Source organism: Nicotiana tabacum, chromosome 5 (genome assembly GCF_000715075.1).
Source record: "Nicotiana tabacum cultivar K326 chromosome 5, ASM71507v2, whole genome shotgun sequence".
NCBI classification, from domain to species: domain Eukaryota; kingdom Viridiplantae; phylum Streptophyta; class Magnoliopsida; order Solanales; family Solanaceae; genus Nicotiana; species Nicotiana tabacum.
Window position 1 is genome coordinate 111,470,699 of NC_134084.1, and position 17,341 is coordinate 111,488,039.

Below are 17,341 nucleotides of genomic sequence, written 5' to 3' on the forward strand. Positions count from 1 at the left end.
GATGTCCTAACCATGTTTGATAGAACCAGAGGAGTGTCATCAGTGTAAGGGGTTTGCCAGGTGGAAGAATCATGAGATGAGCTAAAGAGGTTACTAACGTATTTTAAGAAGGTTTCATTCCTGTGTTGGGGTTCCTTAATTTGGTTTCCTACTTCATATATTAAACAAATGATCATGTTCCTCCTTCTTTTATTAAGGTTGGTTATATGAAAAAAATCTAGTGTTGACATCACCATCACACAGCTAGTTGATTCTTGATTTCAGCTTCCAAAAGCCCTCCTCATTCTTAAGGATAACTGAAAATTCAGTTTGGAGGTTGGCTTCTAACTCCTGGAGGAATCTACTAAAATAATAGGCATTTGACTTTTGGATGCCATAAAGTCTGGTAAGGATGTGTTTTTTCTTTTGGAAGATGTTCCCAAACACTTACGCATTCCAATTAGTCACATTATGCTTAAACAAACTAGTGAACCCCAAAAGGTCATTAGTTAGTGGGAAGCTCCTCTACACAATGGATAGGAATTCAGGGTGGCTACATTATATAGACTCAAACCTAAAGGGTCTCCTATGCTCATTGTGTTGATGACTGATAATGGTAAGAAGGAGAAGGCAATGATCACAGTGGGTTCTAGGTAGGTGTGTTACTGTGGATTCTTGAAACATATCAATCCAATCATCCGTAACAAAATACCTATCTAGTGTCTCAAGAATGAGGTCTTGCCTCTTAGTGTACCTTTTGTTAGTCCAAGTATATTTCGGCCGCTTAAACCCTAAATCCACAAGCCTACACTGGTTCAAATAATTCTAAAATCTGTTACTTCTATTGTTATTTATGATGTTACCCCCAAATGTATATCTATATTTTATTACTTCATTAATGTCTCCTCCTACAAGCCAATTACTCTTATATACAGAGCCATGTCTTCGATAAAGTGCCAAAATCTATGTCTATCAAAAACATGACTACTAGCATAGATCAAAGAAAAAAACCACTTGGAGGTGTCAGGAATTACCTTGATCATGACATGGACTCCCTGAGGAGTGGTGGATACTTCCTCTAGCTTGACCAGGTCATCTTTTCACACGACCATGATTCCCCCAGATTGGTCAATTATAGGGGACTAGAACTGAGCTGAGAATTGAAGCTCAACAGTTATGTGCTTATGGTTAGCTATTAGCCCCTTGAAAAAGTTTCTCGGTAGGTATGGGTTGTGACAAGGATTTTCATGATTGCCTTGGCACACAACCTGAAAATTAGGGCAACATCATGACGGGCAGCTCGGCATAATGGACTATGCAAGGTTGATAAACGCACCTTGAACAAAAGCATGGCGCATTTCACTTGGACGTGCGGGTTGACATAAGAATGGCAAGGCAAATCCATGTCAAAGCAGGGGCAAAGACATGGCAAGACAAGGCGCGGCAATACGGGACAAGCAATGATAATTGATGCAGGCAGATTTGATCAAGTTGAGGGCGACTTAACATAAGAGGGCAGCTGTGACAATGGGCGTGTGCGGTTAAGTCAGTAGGTGAAAAGCTGTGGCCATGACATTGGGGAGGAGCAGTGTCAAAGGGCAAGGCTGGGCACAATGCCAGCCTTGGGCGCGCATCAGCTGGGCAAAATAGGCACATGCAGTGCACAAGTAGTAGTTACAAAACGTGTGCTGGGTAGTTACGAAAAGTGTGCAAGGCACATGACAAGCAGTTGGCGGTTACAACCACATCCAAAACATGGCTGATCATGGGCTAAATTGTTGGCACGTTTTTGTATCATGTCTTAGCATGTTTTTCCATTAGTTGGGGCTTGTCAACTGATTATCTTAGATTGCTGCCAAGTGTAATTGGGTAACTTGCACTATAAATATGCGCATAAGGCTGTCCCAAAAGGCAAAACTTAGTCTTGTGGCATATGTGTTAGCCAAATTTTGTCTAAGTATATTTCTAAGGGTGGGAAATCATTTTGGGGCATGAAACTAGGGTGTTCTTTGTTCTTGGCCAAAGGGGTGGCTTATTGTGTTCTTGTATTCACATATTAATATGAGTTAGGAAGAAATTCCTATAAATTTCGTGTGTGCCTTTTACTTTACTTGCTGCCTAAATTCTTCTAAGTCTCAAACGTCCCTAAAATTATTCTAGGAGTTGGAAAGGTTGAAGTCAAGGCTGGGCTTGACTGCTGCACAGTGGTGAACCTTGGGCAGAATTCAAGTGACATAAATCATCCCTGTGACATTAGCCATCATTCTCTCTAGCAGAACAAGCATAGCAGGGTTATGTAGTTTGTCCATAGAGGCACAGTACCAGCGAAACTCCATTGTTGGCTCCCCTCACATTCCATATTATGAAGTTTATTAATAATGGGTTTTATGATGGGGCTTTCCTCTTAAGTCCCTTCCCCTTGCCTACAGGAGTTGCTTTCACTAGTCCCACCAGAGGGTCTATGGCTACTGCCGAGTTTCCTGAGTTTGGAGATGAGGCAACTTGAAGATCTAGTTTGCAGCTTATGAGCTTTTTGAGGCAGAGAGCAATAAGTATTTCTCCGTACTGCTCTTTGAATTCTATCTCCCGAGCCTCTTGCATGAGCAATACTTTTGTCTTTGGAACCTCTAAATCTTCCAGTCTATTCTCCAGGTCTATATTGGACTCCCTGAGGTACTCTAGGATTTGATTGGTACCCTTGTTTGTTCCAGTGGTGACATTGGGTTTGGTTGTGGTGGAATCGACTGTTACACATGTGGCCACAGCGTGAAAGCAGGGGATAGGATTGGTGCTTCTAGGTTCATCATTGGGAAGAAGGGCATGGTGTTGAATAGCTAGCCTATCAAGCTGTTGATCTCTTCCATTGATAGGGGTTGTTGGGTACCCGTGTATTGGGCCTGTAGGAGAGTTGACAGCCACAGTTGGTGGCCAAAGTTGGATAAGCATTGATGGAAGAAATAGGTGACTAAGTGAGCCAGTAGCATGGGTTTTGGACAATGATTGCTACTGGGATTGACCCAATCGTCATCTATAGGGATTGGGATTGTCCATGTAACGCCATCCCTAGCCAGGATTTTGGCGTGAGTTCTGGTGGTAGTGATGTGGAGATTATCGTGAGTGGTGTGGTGTTTTGGTACTGGTTGTGGTTATTTTGGTTCTCCATTGATGATAGACTCTTTGGTTTCTTCACCGGCTGTAGTTGATGGAATTAACATCCTCTTAGCGTTTTGGATATAACCCATTTCATGACTGTTGGGTTTCGCGCTGAGGGGTTTGAGATCTTTTCTCAATCTTGGAGGATTGACAATGAGTGTCACCTTACTGCTCATAGAGGTTAATTGAGTTTGAGCAGGCACTTGATTGCCTCTACTGGAGGCATAGTCGGAGGAGTTGCCATAGTAGGTAGAGTGTAGGATTGGTGCATTGTTTGGTTGGAGCACCATAGAAGAAGGCTGACCCGCTTTGGATTTGATTTGGGCTGTCAGGGCATCCTTTTCCAAAAAAGAGATACTTTCTGACTGCAGGAGATTGCTTGATTTGGGAGGGATAGAATGAGAATTTGGGGTGGGGCCCTTCCCTTTTCCTCTTTGTGATAGGTATCTTTAGTGGGACTTTATGTGTTACCCGTTTTTCCCAAGCTGTCATCTTTTGATATTGGGTCAGAATGGTTAAGATGCCTTTTTATCCCAATGATATTTTTTTGTGGCTGAGCGTGTGTGTTTCCTACATTGGTAGTGTGAATTGGGTCTCCACGCATGAGGCCCAATTTTGGGCCCATATCATTATTTTACTTTATTAAGTCTACTAGCGCTCTTGAAGGCTCTTGAGGATGAACATATGTTTTTGGGGTGTGGTTACCGGTTTTGGATTTTGGGTCTAGGAATGTACCTGAGGAGGTATTGAAACTCTTTACTTGGATGCTGGTTTCTTTTGCCGTTTTCCCCTGCTTATTTCTTTGGGGTTGACCTCCCTTGTGATGGTTACACCTGTTCTTTGAGAAGGGGAATGTGAGCCATTGAGATCTTTGATGTTTTGCAGTGGCCTCGTTAGTGGAGCTACTACTAGATATCACCTGATCATTTACTTGGGTAGGTATGGTTACAAAATCACAGTTCCTCAGTGTGTGGCCAACTTCTCCCATATCCCATACATAGTATCTCCTCCCCTTCATACACAATTGTTTGGTTTTGAGTAACAATAGTGGTGTTCGTGGTTATTGAAATTTCTATTTGAACTTGGACACAAATTCTAGCATATCTACCTCTTAAGGTAGATGAGGTACATGTATCAATTTTTAGTAGTTTGCCTACACTGTTGCCTACCTGCTCCAATATGGATCTGTCATAAAATTTTGTTGGTAATTGTGGTAGCCTTATCCATGCCACAGTTATTGATAATTTTGATTCCGCCGGGACGAAGTTAGGTTCCCATCTACGGGCTGATAGGAAATGACCAACTACAAACCATGGTCCCTCAATTAAGACTTTGCTCATGCTTTCCTCCATGTTGAACTTAGCAATGAATAAATCTCATCCTAGATCAATTAGAATGAGTGGTTCAATTGGTTTCCAAATATGGGGCGAGCTTTGCTCTCAATAATTGGTGTGGAATTCCCCTCCCTCCCCCAATAGTTTGATGATTAAGGAGTATTTCCATGGATGGTATAACCTGATTTGGTCCTCATTGGAGAGTGGGATTGGGATATTTCCTGCGTTCAACTCAAAGTCATGACTTTGTGGCGCAGAAGAGTGTGTTCCATAATTACTAGAAGAACCAAGTTACTTTCCAATAGGATTTCCTTGAAGGAGTTTTTAGAGGGGATGTTGTCCTCCATATTAGTCTGGGGGTCACCATTAGAAACATCAGGGGGTTTCGGTGGTATTCTGATAGGAGGGTCTCTATCCGAAAGTGGGGATGTGGCCATTGCTGAGTGGCTATTTGGTTAGTTTGGAATTAGAGAGAGGTTGGTATTTCTCTCTCTATAATACCTCTTTCTTTGATGATTACCATGTTCATTCGTCATGACTTGTTGTCATTACTCACGTATGGGTGGAGTCCCGAATTTTTATAAGGGATACAATGTAAAAATTCTACATCTAGAAGCTTCTATTATGTTACTGGGATTCATCAATTTTGTTACACCCCATATTTTCGTACGTAAGAGTACGTCGTAAGACAATTGATGTAAGCTCAGAAATGAAATCACCTTTTGAAAAGTTTACAAAGTTAGTTAATAATGTTAACGTGGAGGTTACAAATATTTAAGATCATGAATACCTAGAGGATTTGAAGTCTTAGAAGCTAAACAAATTGAAGAAAATAAGTTTCGTCGAAAGTCGACAAGTTGGAATGTTATAACATGTACTTTTCGGGCGAGACTAGGTTGATTAACATTATAAGGAGATTATGTTATGAGTTATTTTAGTCGTATGATAGTCATGTGTTATGTTTTGAAGTCAAGTGAGTTGTGGAACAAAAGTTGGAAAAAGTCATCACAAGTTCCATTCATAAATATGCTGAAAATTAGGTCAAATGTAGATGAGCCTTTCTCCTAATGTACTTGGAATTATGGGATGATCTACCTACAAAATTGAATATCTATGAGTCTAGTTTCTGATGGAGTAAACCGTTCATTTATACAACATTGGAGTAGAGAGATATTCACAGTTTTGCGAGACTGCACAGACTGGTAGGTGACAAGTAGGTGCATCACCTGCTTGCCAAAAGGAGAGGCCTCAATTAAAATCTCCAAAGTCGGCCAAGAGGGGACTTTTAAGGGCTTATCAACTCATTTGTTTCATCCATCTTTTAGACCAAGAAAACCATATTGAACCCCTGCAACTCCTCCCCAAAAATCTTACACAAACCCTAGGTTATTTTGGGTGTTACGATATGATTCTAGTGCCGAAAAGCCCGGACAACTTCCTAATTTCCCTTTCTCCTTCTTGTAGCTGCGTTGGGGAGCTAATTTTGGATGAATAAGGGTTAGGCTTAGTGGGTTCTACTCAGTTCAAGGTAAATTTATGCTTCTCCTTCCATTATTTATGCTTGTACGAGTTGTAACTCAATCGTAAAGACTAGACCTAGCGAGTTTCGAAAGAGTGGTATGTTGTTTGTTGTTGCGTCAATGTTGTCTGGTTGTAAACTTATTTTTAATTTGAATTCATGGCTGATTTATTGGATAAGAGGCTTAATTATGTACTTTTGGTTGTGTTGCTCAATTTGAAAAAAAAAAAGACAAGTCGAAACGTGTTTTAGTAAACTGAAAAATCAATTTTGAGTTGTTGTACTTGTAGGACTGTTTTATTGGCTGTTTCGTATAGTTGTTGGGTTGTCTCTTTTGCTACTGCTTTTATGGAGTTTGGGAGGAGAAATGGTGTGGAGAAACACCACATAATGCCAAGGTGGTTGGTTGGTTGTTCGCCATTACATTTTCGGATTATTTGACACTACTAGAGTTGTCATTTTTTGTATGATCTAATTATGGTGTATGAGCTATTTTGTGGTATTCTATGATGGATATAAGGTTGGAAAATGATGTATACATGTTGTTATTGTTGTATTGTTGTTGGTGGTGTTATGTCAAATTTGGAGGAAGTAAAGATTATAGGGGAGATGCTGCCCATTTTATTTTAAAATAAGCTTGTCGTTCGTTGTGCGATAGTTGTACCTTCCATAATTTGATCATAGTATTGTTATCGTTGTTGTAGATTAAGGTGCAACGAGACGAGTTTAACGTGGTTATTGGACAGATTGTGATAAGGTATGTTAAGGCTAAGCCTTTCCTTCATTTTGGCATGATCCCGTAACTATATGTGTTTAATAACTATATTACTACAGTATTTTCACTATCATCGAGCTATAATCGATGGGCAGACCCCTATTGGGCAACCTCTGATCAGATGGTAAGTTATATACCGAGCCTACTGTGGCCGAGCGCCTATGAGCGAGCCCAGAATGACCAAGATACAGAGCCTAGTATGGCCGAGCGCCTATGAGCGAGCCTACTACGGCAGAGCAATTACACATACCGAGCCTTATAGGGCCGGACAACTATTTTACATACTATATGGAGAGAGTTGAGTAAGTATCAGCATGTAAGCATATCTTCAAATTATCTTTGACTTCCAGTTATATTCAGTTATTATATTATTAGTTCAGTTTCAGATTTAAGTTATTCATTTGCCTTACATACTCGGTACATTATTTTGTACTGACGCTCCTTTTGCTGGGGATGCTACATCTCTTGCCTGCAGGTCCTAATAGACAGCTGGATAGGCCATTCCAGTAGATAGAGTCAAACATCAACTTGGTTGGTAAGCTCCACATCCTCGGAGTTACCAGGTCTAGACCCTGGGTTACCCCTCCAGAGTTCACAGTTACAGAGTGGTACGCTCGGGCCCTACCACGACTCCCCAGATTTGGGGCGCGACAATTATATAATATACACAAAGAGAGTTTCTTTTTTACTTTACTTGCATAATATAATTATCGGACAACAAGAATTTAATTGACCCCCACCCTGACTGTACTCATATCCTGTCACAGAACGACTAGTTTCGAACCCATTTTCGTCTTTTTATACTTTATTTAAAGTTTTGGCATCACAATTAGAATACTGTTTGATTACTTTATTCACATAAGGGTTTTATAATAGCTTGTTTGGCCAAACTTCTAAAATTCATTTATTTGAGAAGTACTTTTTTCAAAAGTGTTTTTCAAAAAAGTTCTTTTGGTGAGAAGCAATTTGTGTTTGACTAATTAAATTGAAAAATACCTTTCAGCAGCAATTGTTTGCCCAGGATTTTATAAAGTGCTTCTAAGTGTGTTTACACTACTATTGGTAACAACTCAAAGTGCCAGAACGATTCTAGTGGTGCAAGCGAAGGTTTCAGTCTTGTCGAGAGAAGCAACCACTAGTCGCCCTTAGTGCTCCAAAACACCCTTTTGCTTGGGTGAGCAACGACCCCTAACACCCAGAGCAAGCGCCTTTTGGCGGACCTACACTGGTTCAAGAGGGTTCAATTGAACCCGTTTCGTATTTTTTTTATGTGTAAATTATCTTTCTAAGAAATAAATACGTATAAATTAAAGTCTGCTGAACCTACTTCATAAATGGAGTGCCTTGCTCGGATGGTTCAAGCGGATTCATCATATGTGAATGGTCGTGTGTTCGAAACTGGGACTTGCATTAATCTTGATGATTTTACTTTTCCATAGCTTTTATGGCCTTTCTTTATTTTTACACTAGTAAATTATCCGCTAAAAACCTTATTAGATATACAAAGTAATTCTTTTACAAACATCCAAATATAAAGTATGTTAAAGGTTCATTTTAGTTTTCAAACCCCAAACATATTAAATTTCAAGTTATAATCGTTTTATTAATTACTATTAATTTTATAATTTTTCTAGTTTTTCACCACTTAAGATTTTTAGTCGGAAGAGATGTTTGATTTTTGTATAATATATACATACTATATTTTTTTCTTTTTCTTAAAAGGACATGTAAAGAAAGAGGGAAAAAAATCAAGAAAAAATGATCTTTATGTATAAGCATAGAGTTGTTTTTCCTCAAACGTGAAATGAATTACTCCTTCCAAAGACTAAAGTTGTAATGACCCACCTATTCACTCAGACCATTTCGAGCACTTCATTTTCTCGGAGTACTTCAACAATAATTTGAAGGGATCAATTTAACAATCTATGGAGAAAGGTTTCATAGTCCTGAAGAAAAAAACTACTTGCCCATGGTAGAGTTACATTCACTGCTATAGCTCATCCATCTGGACATTACATAAACCTTCTAAATGTTATAAAATCAAAGATACAATCACAAAAGTGTATGAAGTAATAATTTGGAAGTACAATAGAAACTTTAAATTTCATTGAGGTGTTATAGATAAAAGATTAAATATTCAATTTCAATGCTATTTGAGTTTATAATACGTAAACAAAATAACCTCATAGATTCTTGACTTCATAAAATAGTCACATAGGACACTAATAGCAGAATCAGACAGGTCTTCCACTTCCACCTTTTGAAAGCCACAATACTTAGTCCATTCTCGGTTTATATTATCTATAGATAAATATAAATAAAGAAGCAATAAAAATGGTTCAACTTAAAAGATTAAGTAATAAGAACTTACTAATTGAGATTTTCTGGGGAAAGTTTAGTTTCTTACTGAAAACACCATTCATGACGATGTCAAGATCATCATCGGTTGCTACCGTGATATATAGAGGATTGTAGATGAAAGATGTTGGAGAACCAGTCCACTCATTAGGATGCCTTTCTACATGACCAAGATGATACCGTGTTATGACTATTCAAATCATCAGGAATTCTTTATTGTCTTTACACAGCTCTCCACCACACTATAACTCTTCATTGTCGTCATTATACATATATTTAATAAAGACTTTAAATAGGGAAGGGGAAAAGAACAAAAAATATTAGAGGTTTTTTGAGCAAAATGGGAAGAGAGAAGGCAAAAAAATGAAAAAAGAAAGATAAATACCTTTCTTGGCTTATGAGATATGCCAACTCACATATCACATTCCCAACTTTATATTTATACATAGATGTGCTAAATAAGGGAAAGCCACATAAACACATACATAACTTTAACAATCTATCTCCGTGATTTGAAAGCATTATGCCGAGGTGTGTTCATTTCCTTTTGCTTTAAGAATGGAGCTATTGGGGTGAATATTTTAAAGGACCCCAACATACATAAAAATACAATTTATATAAATTGGTAGTTATATACGTAATGATTTTCGTTTTTGATTTTACTTCAAATATTATTCTATCAAAACTTGACAACCTTTTTATATGAAACATTTCATGTTATTTTAAACTATTTTACTTGTCTCTTCATTATCGACATGCATCGCCACTGTTGTTTCTTTTTCTTCTTTCTCTTATTGTTTATTTTATGTATTAGTTTTTTTTCATAGTTTTGGAACTTTTTATATTGAAATTATTAATTTAATTTAGTTTATAGCTCTCTTATGTTGTTTTTGGTTTACGGCTAGCGTGAGTCAAAATTATGGGTTTGATATTTTAATATAGATCAAATTAATGTTTGTTACGATAAATTTTATAAAATAAGTTTTAATAAATTGCAAATATGAAGAGAAATAGATCAGCTGTTGAAATCTAGGTAAATTTTAAAAGAAAATAAACAAGGCGATTGTAAATATGTAGAGAAATAGATCTGCTGTTGAAATCTAGGTAAAAAAAAATTATTTTAGAAAAAAACAAGGCGACTTAATATAAAGAGTAGCGAGCAATTTTTTCTTTAACATTATATTAAGAACCTAAATAAAGAGAGCAAGGTAAACCTTGTGTGTTAACTTAGTTTCCCTTTTAATGTGGACCATAGCCGAGGACCAGTATACTTGCTGCCGAAGACTAGTATTTGTTTGAACCCGCTTGTATAAAGTTCTAGGTTTGCCACTGCCGCCGGCCTTTCGGTTATGAAAAGTGCTTTTCAAAAAAAATGCTTTTGGGGAGAAGCTATATTTTTCTGCTTCTCAAAAATTACTTCTAATTCTACTCAAAATTATTATTTTTTCTTCCAAAAGATTGGACAAACACCTCAATTTTGAAAAAAAATAATATTTTTAACCGTGGAGAAACTTGGCCAAAAAGATAACTTTGAGTAATACTCCTAATGATCCTATTACCTATATGCTTTATTGGAGTTATAATTAGGGTGCAGTTGGAAAAACAAAAAGGAAAAAGACAATACCTTCTTCGTTTACTAATGTGATTTTCGGTTAAAGTGACATATAAAAAGGACAAGGTATAAGATTTATCATCGTACTTCTTGTTAAACTTTCAAGTATACAATAAAGCTTTTTTTTTTTTAAAACAGATTCAGTAATGAAGACTTGATTTATGTTTTTGTGGATTAAGCTCACCTTTAGGTAAACCAGATCCAGATTTTAAGCTCTGTTCATCCTTACATCAACTTTTTAGCCTTAATAATCGTTTAAATAACTTTAATATTCACCGTTAGCTATAAGTAATAAATGTGTGTCTTGGGATACTTTACAGACTCATATTGCGTTTGTTGAACTTAAAGTTGAATCAACATCTGACTGAAAGAAAACTGGGAACGAAAGAAAAAAAGGGAAAACTATATTGTATAGCCGCTAAATGTGTAACTTGCCCTAGGAAAATTACTACCTACATTTGAACAACATATAATATATACTCTCTTTATTCCATTTATATGACTCTCTCTATATATATACTAGTTTTTAGAGTACGCGCGTTGCGCGTGTACCCTATCTCAATGAATAAACCCAATAAAATACTAAAATTGAATTTCTCATTTTTTTTGAGAAAAAGAGGTTGACGCTACAGCTAAAATGGGTAATTGACTTAATATTTTACAATAAATAACTTAATATATAAAAAAATAGAGCGAGTTGTTATTTATGGAAACAAATGTATAATAATAAGTACCAATTCGTTTAGAATATTTTTTGTCTTTTACTATATCATTCTTATTGTTTCAAATTTGCATATTTATCTGTTTGACTCTCAATACTATACTTTTATTAATTTTACTCTTCTTCTTCTTTTTTTTTTAAAATTTCTTTCACCACTAATGGTCTTGGTATCGAAATAAATCTATGTACTAAGTGTTTTGTCAACTTAAAATAATTTTACTTATATGTCAAATTTTAAAAATAATTAAATTCTTTTGCTAATAAGTTAATTTAAAGGCTTAATTATTTTTTTCACAACCTTAAAGGAAATGTTTAGTTTTTGTTGATTCAAAATTTTCATATTGGCTCATCCATAGTTTTAAATATTAATTGTAATTATAAATTTTGTTCAATAAAAAATATATTTTTAAAGCATAAAACAATGATATTTCACGTTTGAATCTTTATGTTTGTAAAATCATTTGTGTCATTGACTTTTATCTACAACTTTTCTTCCTCTCTCACTCTTCCGCTTTCTTTTCTACTCTTAAATGTTAGTAATTTATTATAATTATGATCAGTGTACTTTTTAAATATTATAATATTTTTATTATTTCTGTTATTATTATTAAAAGAAAAATTAGGAAGAAAAAATGAGATACATTTAAAATTTAACGTCTGCAAGCTCAAGTTATTTCATGTCCGCAAGTTCTTTCGTTTCTTAATTACGTGCCTTATCATATTCATAGTTGCTACCCCAAATTCCTAAATCCTAATGACTGATAAGTCTCAAATATTATCTAATAAATTTAATATTTTAACGTATTGGTAAACTGTTCTATTCTAACTTGGATAATCTATTTAGGATCAGAAGTCTAGATATAAAATCCTAGGTGAATTAAGTTCTTGAATATTAGGGATTTTCATATTGTTCAAACAAGGAAAAAAAGATTTAATAACTAAAGTTTCAGTTGATTCGAAAGTCCTAAATATAAGGAAAATAATTAACTTATAATTTTAGGAAAATAATTTAATTACAATTTTATCCAATGTAAAATATTTTTAAAGGGTAAAAAGACAAACGACATTTCGATAGGGCATTCGTGCTTTTAATATAGTGTGATATATATATATATATATATATATATATATATATATTTTAATCTGTTCCAAAAAATATATTTGTAAATTCAAAAATAATTTATCCTTAAACTTTCAAACGTTTATAATCACACAAATATTATGATGTTTTTAAAACCTCGTAAATTATAAAATTCTTAATCAAACAAATGTTCCATCATATACAAGATCACAAGTTTAAAAAGTAGGGGCAGAACTAGAGTATTAGGAATGGATTCAGATGAACCCAGTAACATGTATAAATATTTAATTACAAATTTAATAATTAAAATGAACTGTGAGTTTGAGGGTAAATTTAAAAATTATGAACATCAACTCCGCCTCTATTTAACCTTAAAATTCATGCCTAATCAAATCAATTTACATAAAATAAAACTGAAAGAGATAACTAACCACCAAAGGATGTGGTGCAGTGAATGTGATTGCTCTTCCCTTAATCAGAGGTTGCGGTTCAGGTCTTGAGTATAAAAAAATTCTTGATACGGAACGCTTTTCCCTGAATAGGGTCTTATACAGCACAAATCCGAATATAAGGGATGCTTCACTGTGGGTAAAAAAATAAAATAAAATAAAAATAAGTAGACCTCACAAATCCGGGTCCAAAAGTGATAGGTACCAAACAGCGTTCGAGAAAAGAAAAAGAAAAAAGATTAATTACAAAGCAGTAAATAATTAAAGTACCTGAGTTGTCAGCAAACTTAGGTAAATATATTGTTGTTATTTTTATTATGCATTTTTATGGTATTAATATATCTTCTTCTAGCTTTTTTGAGCCGAAGGTCTCCTAGAAACAGCCTAAGATGTGCGTACATATTACCCTCCCCAGACCCCACTAGCGGAATTATACTGGGTCGTTGTTGTTGTTGCAGTTGTCAGCAAACACCGATGAGCCCGCTTCTACAGAGAAGATTCCCCATTCCCTGCTGCATTTTGAGTATCTTTTTGTTTTCTTTTACATTTTTTTACCTGAAGACAAAAGAAACGGGAATTGTTCATTGGAATTAACCCTTTGTATTTGGTGCAACTACTCTATCCTCCTCTTTGTCCTTTTGTTCCATTTCTTCAATATATTTGAATCAAATTCACGTGGTTTCTGATCTGGGTTTCAAAAATCTTGCTTTTTTGTTCATTTCTCATCCCCACATTCAGCTCTATTGACAAATTTCTCTTACTGGTATTCAAGAACCCATTTTTCTTCGTCTTTCTCGTGTTTTTCCCCTACCCTTTTCGTTTTTCAATAAAAGGGTCTAACATTTTATTCATACATTGGTTAATAGAAGGCGTCTCCATTTATTTCAAATTATTCCTTTTTTTCTTGTATTGATGGTGTGAAAAATGCCTAGGAAAAGGACAAAGACATAATTTTGGTGTGAGCTGAATGAGGAATTTCATTTAGTTTTGTGTAGAATGAATGATTATATTGTTCTTGGCTGTATCATATGCTGTAATTTTTGATAACATCTATATGAGTTTTGACTCACTGAAATAGAATTACAATGGCAGAGAGAAATGTACATTCTATGGGATTTTTCGGTCGAAAATCCTTATTTACTATGTTTTCAGTTACTTCTGTTATGTTCATGCTATCTTTGTTATTTGTGCTGCGTTCAACTTCCCGGAGACACTTATTTTACCTTAATATATTACCAAAGTCCAAGATTCTTGCTTTATCCGATGAAGGTTATACACAATCCAGTGCTCAAATTGATTATTCTAACAAAGGAACATTGAGAAAGTATAATTTGTTTAAGTGCAATCCTAGTAAACAAGTGCTCAAAGTTTTTATGTATAACCTGCCCCCACAATTTCATTTTGAATTATTGGGATGGAAATCTGAGGGGAAGAGTGTTTGGCCTGATATCAGGAATTCGGTTCCTGAATATCCCGGTGGACTAAACTTGCAGCACAGTATCGAATATTGGTTGACTTTGGATCTTTTGTCTTCTGAGTTTGATGATAATTTGAATGGTCGAAGTGCTATAAGAGTGCATAATTCAAGAGAAGCTGATGTGATATTTGTTCCTTTCTTTTCGTCGATTAGTTATAATCGGTTTTCAAAGCTTAAGCCAGGGCAGAAAACTAGCACGAACGCGTTGTTACAGGAAAAGTTGGTTTCCTTTGTGACAGCTCAAGAGGAATGGAAAAGATCGGGAGGAAAAGATCATATCATTGTGGCACACCATCCGAATAGTCTTTTGGATGCAAGAATGAAGCTTTGGCCTGCAATTTTTGTACTTTCAGACTTTGGAAGGTATCCTCCCACAATAGCTAATGTTGAGAAGGACGTGATTGCACCTTACAAGCATGTAATCAGGAACTATGACAACGACACTTCTGGTTTTGATAGTCGACCAACTTTGCTCTACTTCCAGGGAGCTATCTACAGAAAAGATGTAAGTCGTTGTTTTTGCATTTACTCTTCTGTTATCTATTGCTCTCTGATTTAACTGGTAATGATAATAGTTAAGTAATTACATCTATTATATGTTGTGCATTTATTTCGACGGGGAGGGAGGAGTTGGATCAATATAGGGTTGGAGTTGGATGCTAAATTGGATAATGTGAAGCAAGATGATTTGTGATAGATTGGGTTAAAGGTAGAGATGTACTTTAGGAATAGAACTTGATGATATGTGATATAATGAGCAGTATAGCCTTTTCTGGTTAGAATTTGAAGAATCATAATGAGATTCAGCATCTCGGACCTGCAAAAGCTTTATAGGAGGTACATTAATTAATATGGTTAGTACAAATGTACAAGAATTACTTATCTTTTTGTTTCGTAAATGTACCTCGCTGGATAAATGCTCTTTAGTTTATGCATTCTAAAAGTCAGGCACTTCATTTGATGGACTCGTTGTGTTGTGCTTATAAAAAGAGTTCTTCCACGCCATGTCCATATTAGTGACTTATGAAATAGCATACTGTGGCATTATAGCAATCAGCAAACAAATTTAGGGGAATGATTTGGCAGATAGTAATTTAGTGGCAACTGTCTGATAGCTTGGGTTTTTGAATATCTATCCAGAAGATCGAGGCATGATCACTTAAGAGACAGCCTCAATTGTTTATTTAGTTCTTATAACTTGAAAAAAAAAGTTAATGGAATTACAACTCCAAGTTCCCAAAAATAAAATATCACATGGAAGGCTCAGGTGTTGTTACATGGGGAGGACATAAGCAACACGATACATAGCGGGCCAACTGAAACCGATCGCTTGTCATCAGGATCAACTCTTCTGTTTTGATTTCACTATTCCTTTTCTTTCCCTGTGGTTGTTGGCTGCAGTCCAAAACACTGTTTATCGAAATAAAGCAAAACAGCAAAGTTAGAACTTTTTGCTAGCATATATTCTTCCAAGTGGAATGTTTCTGTATCCGTTATATTCGTCAGTCATTTGGATTCATTTTAACAAAGCTACATTGTATCTTTTGGCATGTATTCTACACTAAGTGTCCATCCGCACTCATGGATTGAGCACTGAATCTAGTTAATTTGATATCATCATGTTGCAAGTTCTAGATTTAGATTCAAAGAAGGTTACCCTGATTTCTCTTCTACTACTTACACGAAGATATACCAGACTATCTATGCAATTGTGGATGCCCGAGCCATAGTTTTGGTTCATTTAATTGCCAAGATAGGTTATCGTTGTGATACATAGAGTATGAGATCCTCAAGACTTTGCTCTCTATTTGTATCTTGAACTTGAGCAAGATTATCAAGACTATACCCTGGCTATTTGGTTACTCTTTTTTCCTCTTTCTAATTCCTTTCTTTCATTGTGCTCTAGTTCCTAAGTCTTATTTTTCATCCTCAGGGTGGAACTATTCGACAAGAGTTATTCTATATGCTGAAAGATGAGAAAGATGTTCACTTCTCCTTTGGTAGTATTCTGAAAAATGGAGTAAAACAAGCAACTCAAGGCATGCACTCTTCCAAATTCTGTCTTAACATCGCAGGTGACACTCCGTCATCAAACCGTCTCTTTGATGCTATCGCGAGTCACTGTGTACCAGTCATCATTAGTGATGAAATCGAGCTTCCCTATGAAGATGTTCTTGACTATTCAGAGTTCTGCATATTCATCCGCACATCAGATGCTCTCAAAGAAAATTACCTCATAAACTTCATAAGGAGCATCACAAAAAAAGAGTGGACTAGAATGTGGGCGAGGTTAAAAGAGATCGAAAATCTGTTTGAGTATCGATATCCTTCCAAGGACAATGATGCAGTTCAGATGATCTGGCAAGCTATCGCCCGTAAGGTTCCTGCTATCAATTTCAAGTTGCATAAATCGTCGAGGTATTCTCCGACCCCTGTATCGAAAGAAATAGGGCTGAAGTCATTTCCCTTGCCAAAAAATATTTTGTAAGAACTGAACATTCAGTAGGATTTTGAGAGTTCTGAAATGACATCTGATATGTTCCTGGGAAATGCTGTCTGCAGCAAATTTTTGTAACTTAACCAATTGTTGCAAACAATAGATTTATAGAAACATAGAAAAAGAAAGTTGTAATGTTTAGGTCTCTGCTTGCTGAATAGCTAAGAGATTTTTGGTCAATTTGTTCATTCATTTATTTTTTATATATTTAACTACATCTATGTGAGCTTTGCATAGCCAGTTTTAAATTTGGATAAAGGAGGAGAGTTGCAGTGAATTAAAGATTATCGAAAGGTAGTCTAATACCATTAATCTTTTAAACATCAAACAAAATATTTCCTACTATTAACGATGTTGGGGGATTTTTTTCCCTGAAGTGTGGCCTT

The 17,341-nt window shown here is 35.8% G+C and overlaps 1 protein-coding gene and 1 long non-coding RNA gene across 2 annotated transcripts; one reads left to right on the forward strand and one right to left on the reverse strand.

The window, feature by feature from the left end:
• Positions 1 to 8,875: 8,875 nt before the first annotated feature.
• On the reverse strand, positions 8,876 to 9,526 carry LOC107765626 (uncharacterized). The gene is made up of 2 exons (XR_001643471.2): positions 9,168 to 9,526; positions 8,876 to 9,061 (listed from the first exon to the last, which is right to left on the reverse strand). It is a non-coding gene; the product is annotated as an uncharacterized LOC107765626 (long non-coding RNA).
• A 3,887-nt stretch (positions 9,527 to 13,413) lies between these two features.
• On the forward strand, positions 13,414 to 17,135 carry LOC107765622 (putative arabinosyltransferase ARAD1). The gene is made up of 2 exons (XM_016584286.2): positions 13,414 to 14,963; positions 16,392 to 17,135. Exons 1-2 carry the CDS (start codon positions 14,067 to 14,069, stop codon positions 16,944 to 16,946), a joined length of 1,452 nt encoding a protein of 483 aa, XP_016439772.2. The 5' UTR covers positions 13,414 to 14,066; the 3' UTR covers positions 16,947 to 17,135.
• The last annotated feature ends 206 nt before the right edge of the window (positions 17,136 to 17,341 follow it).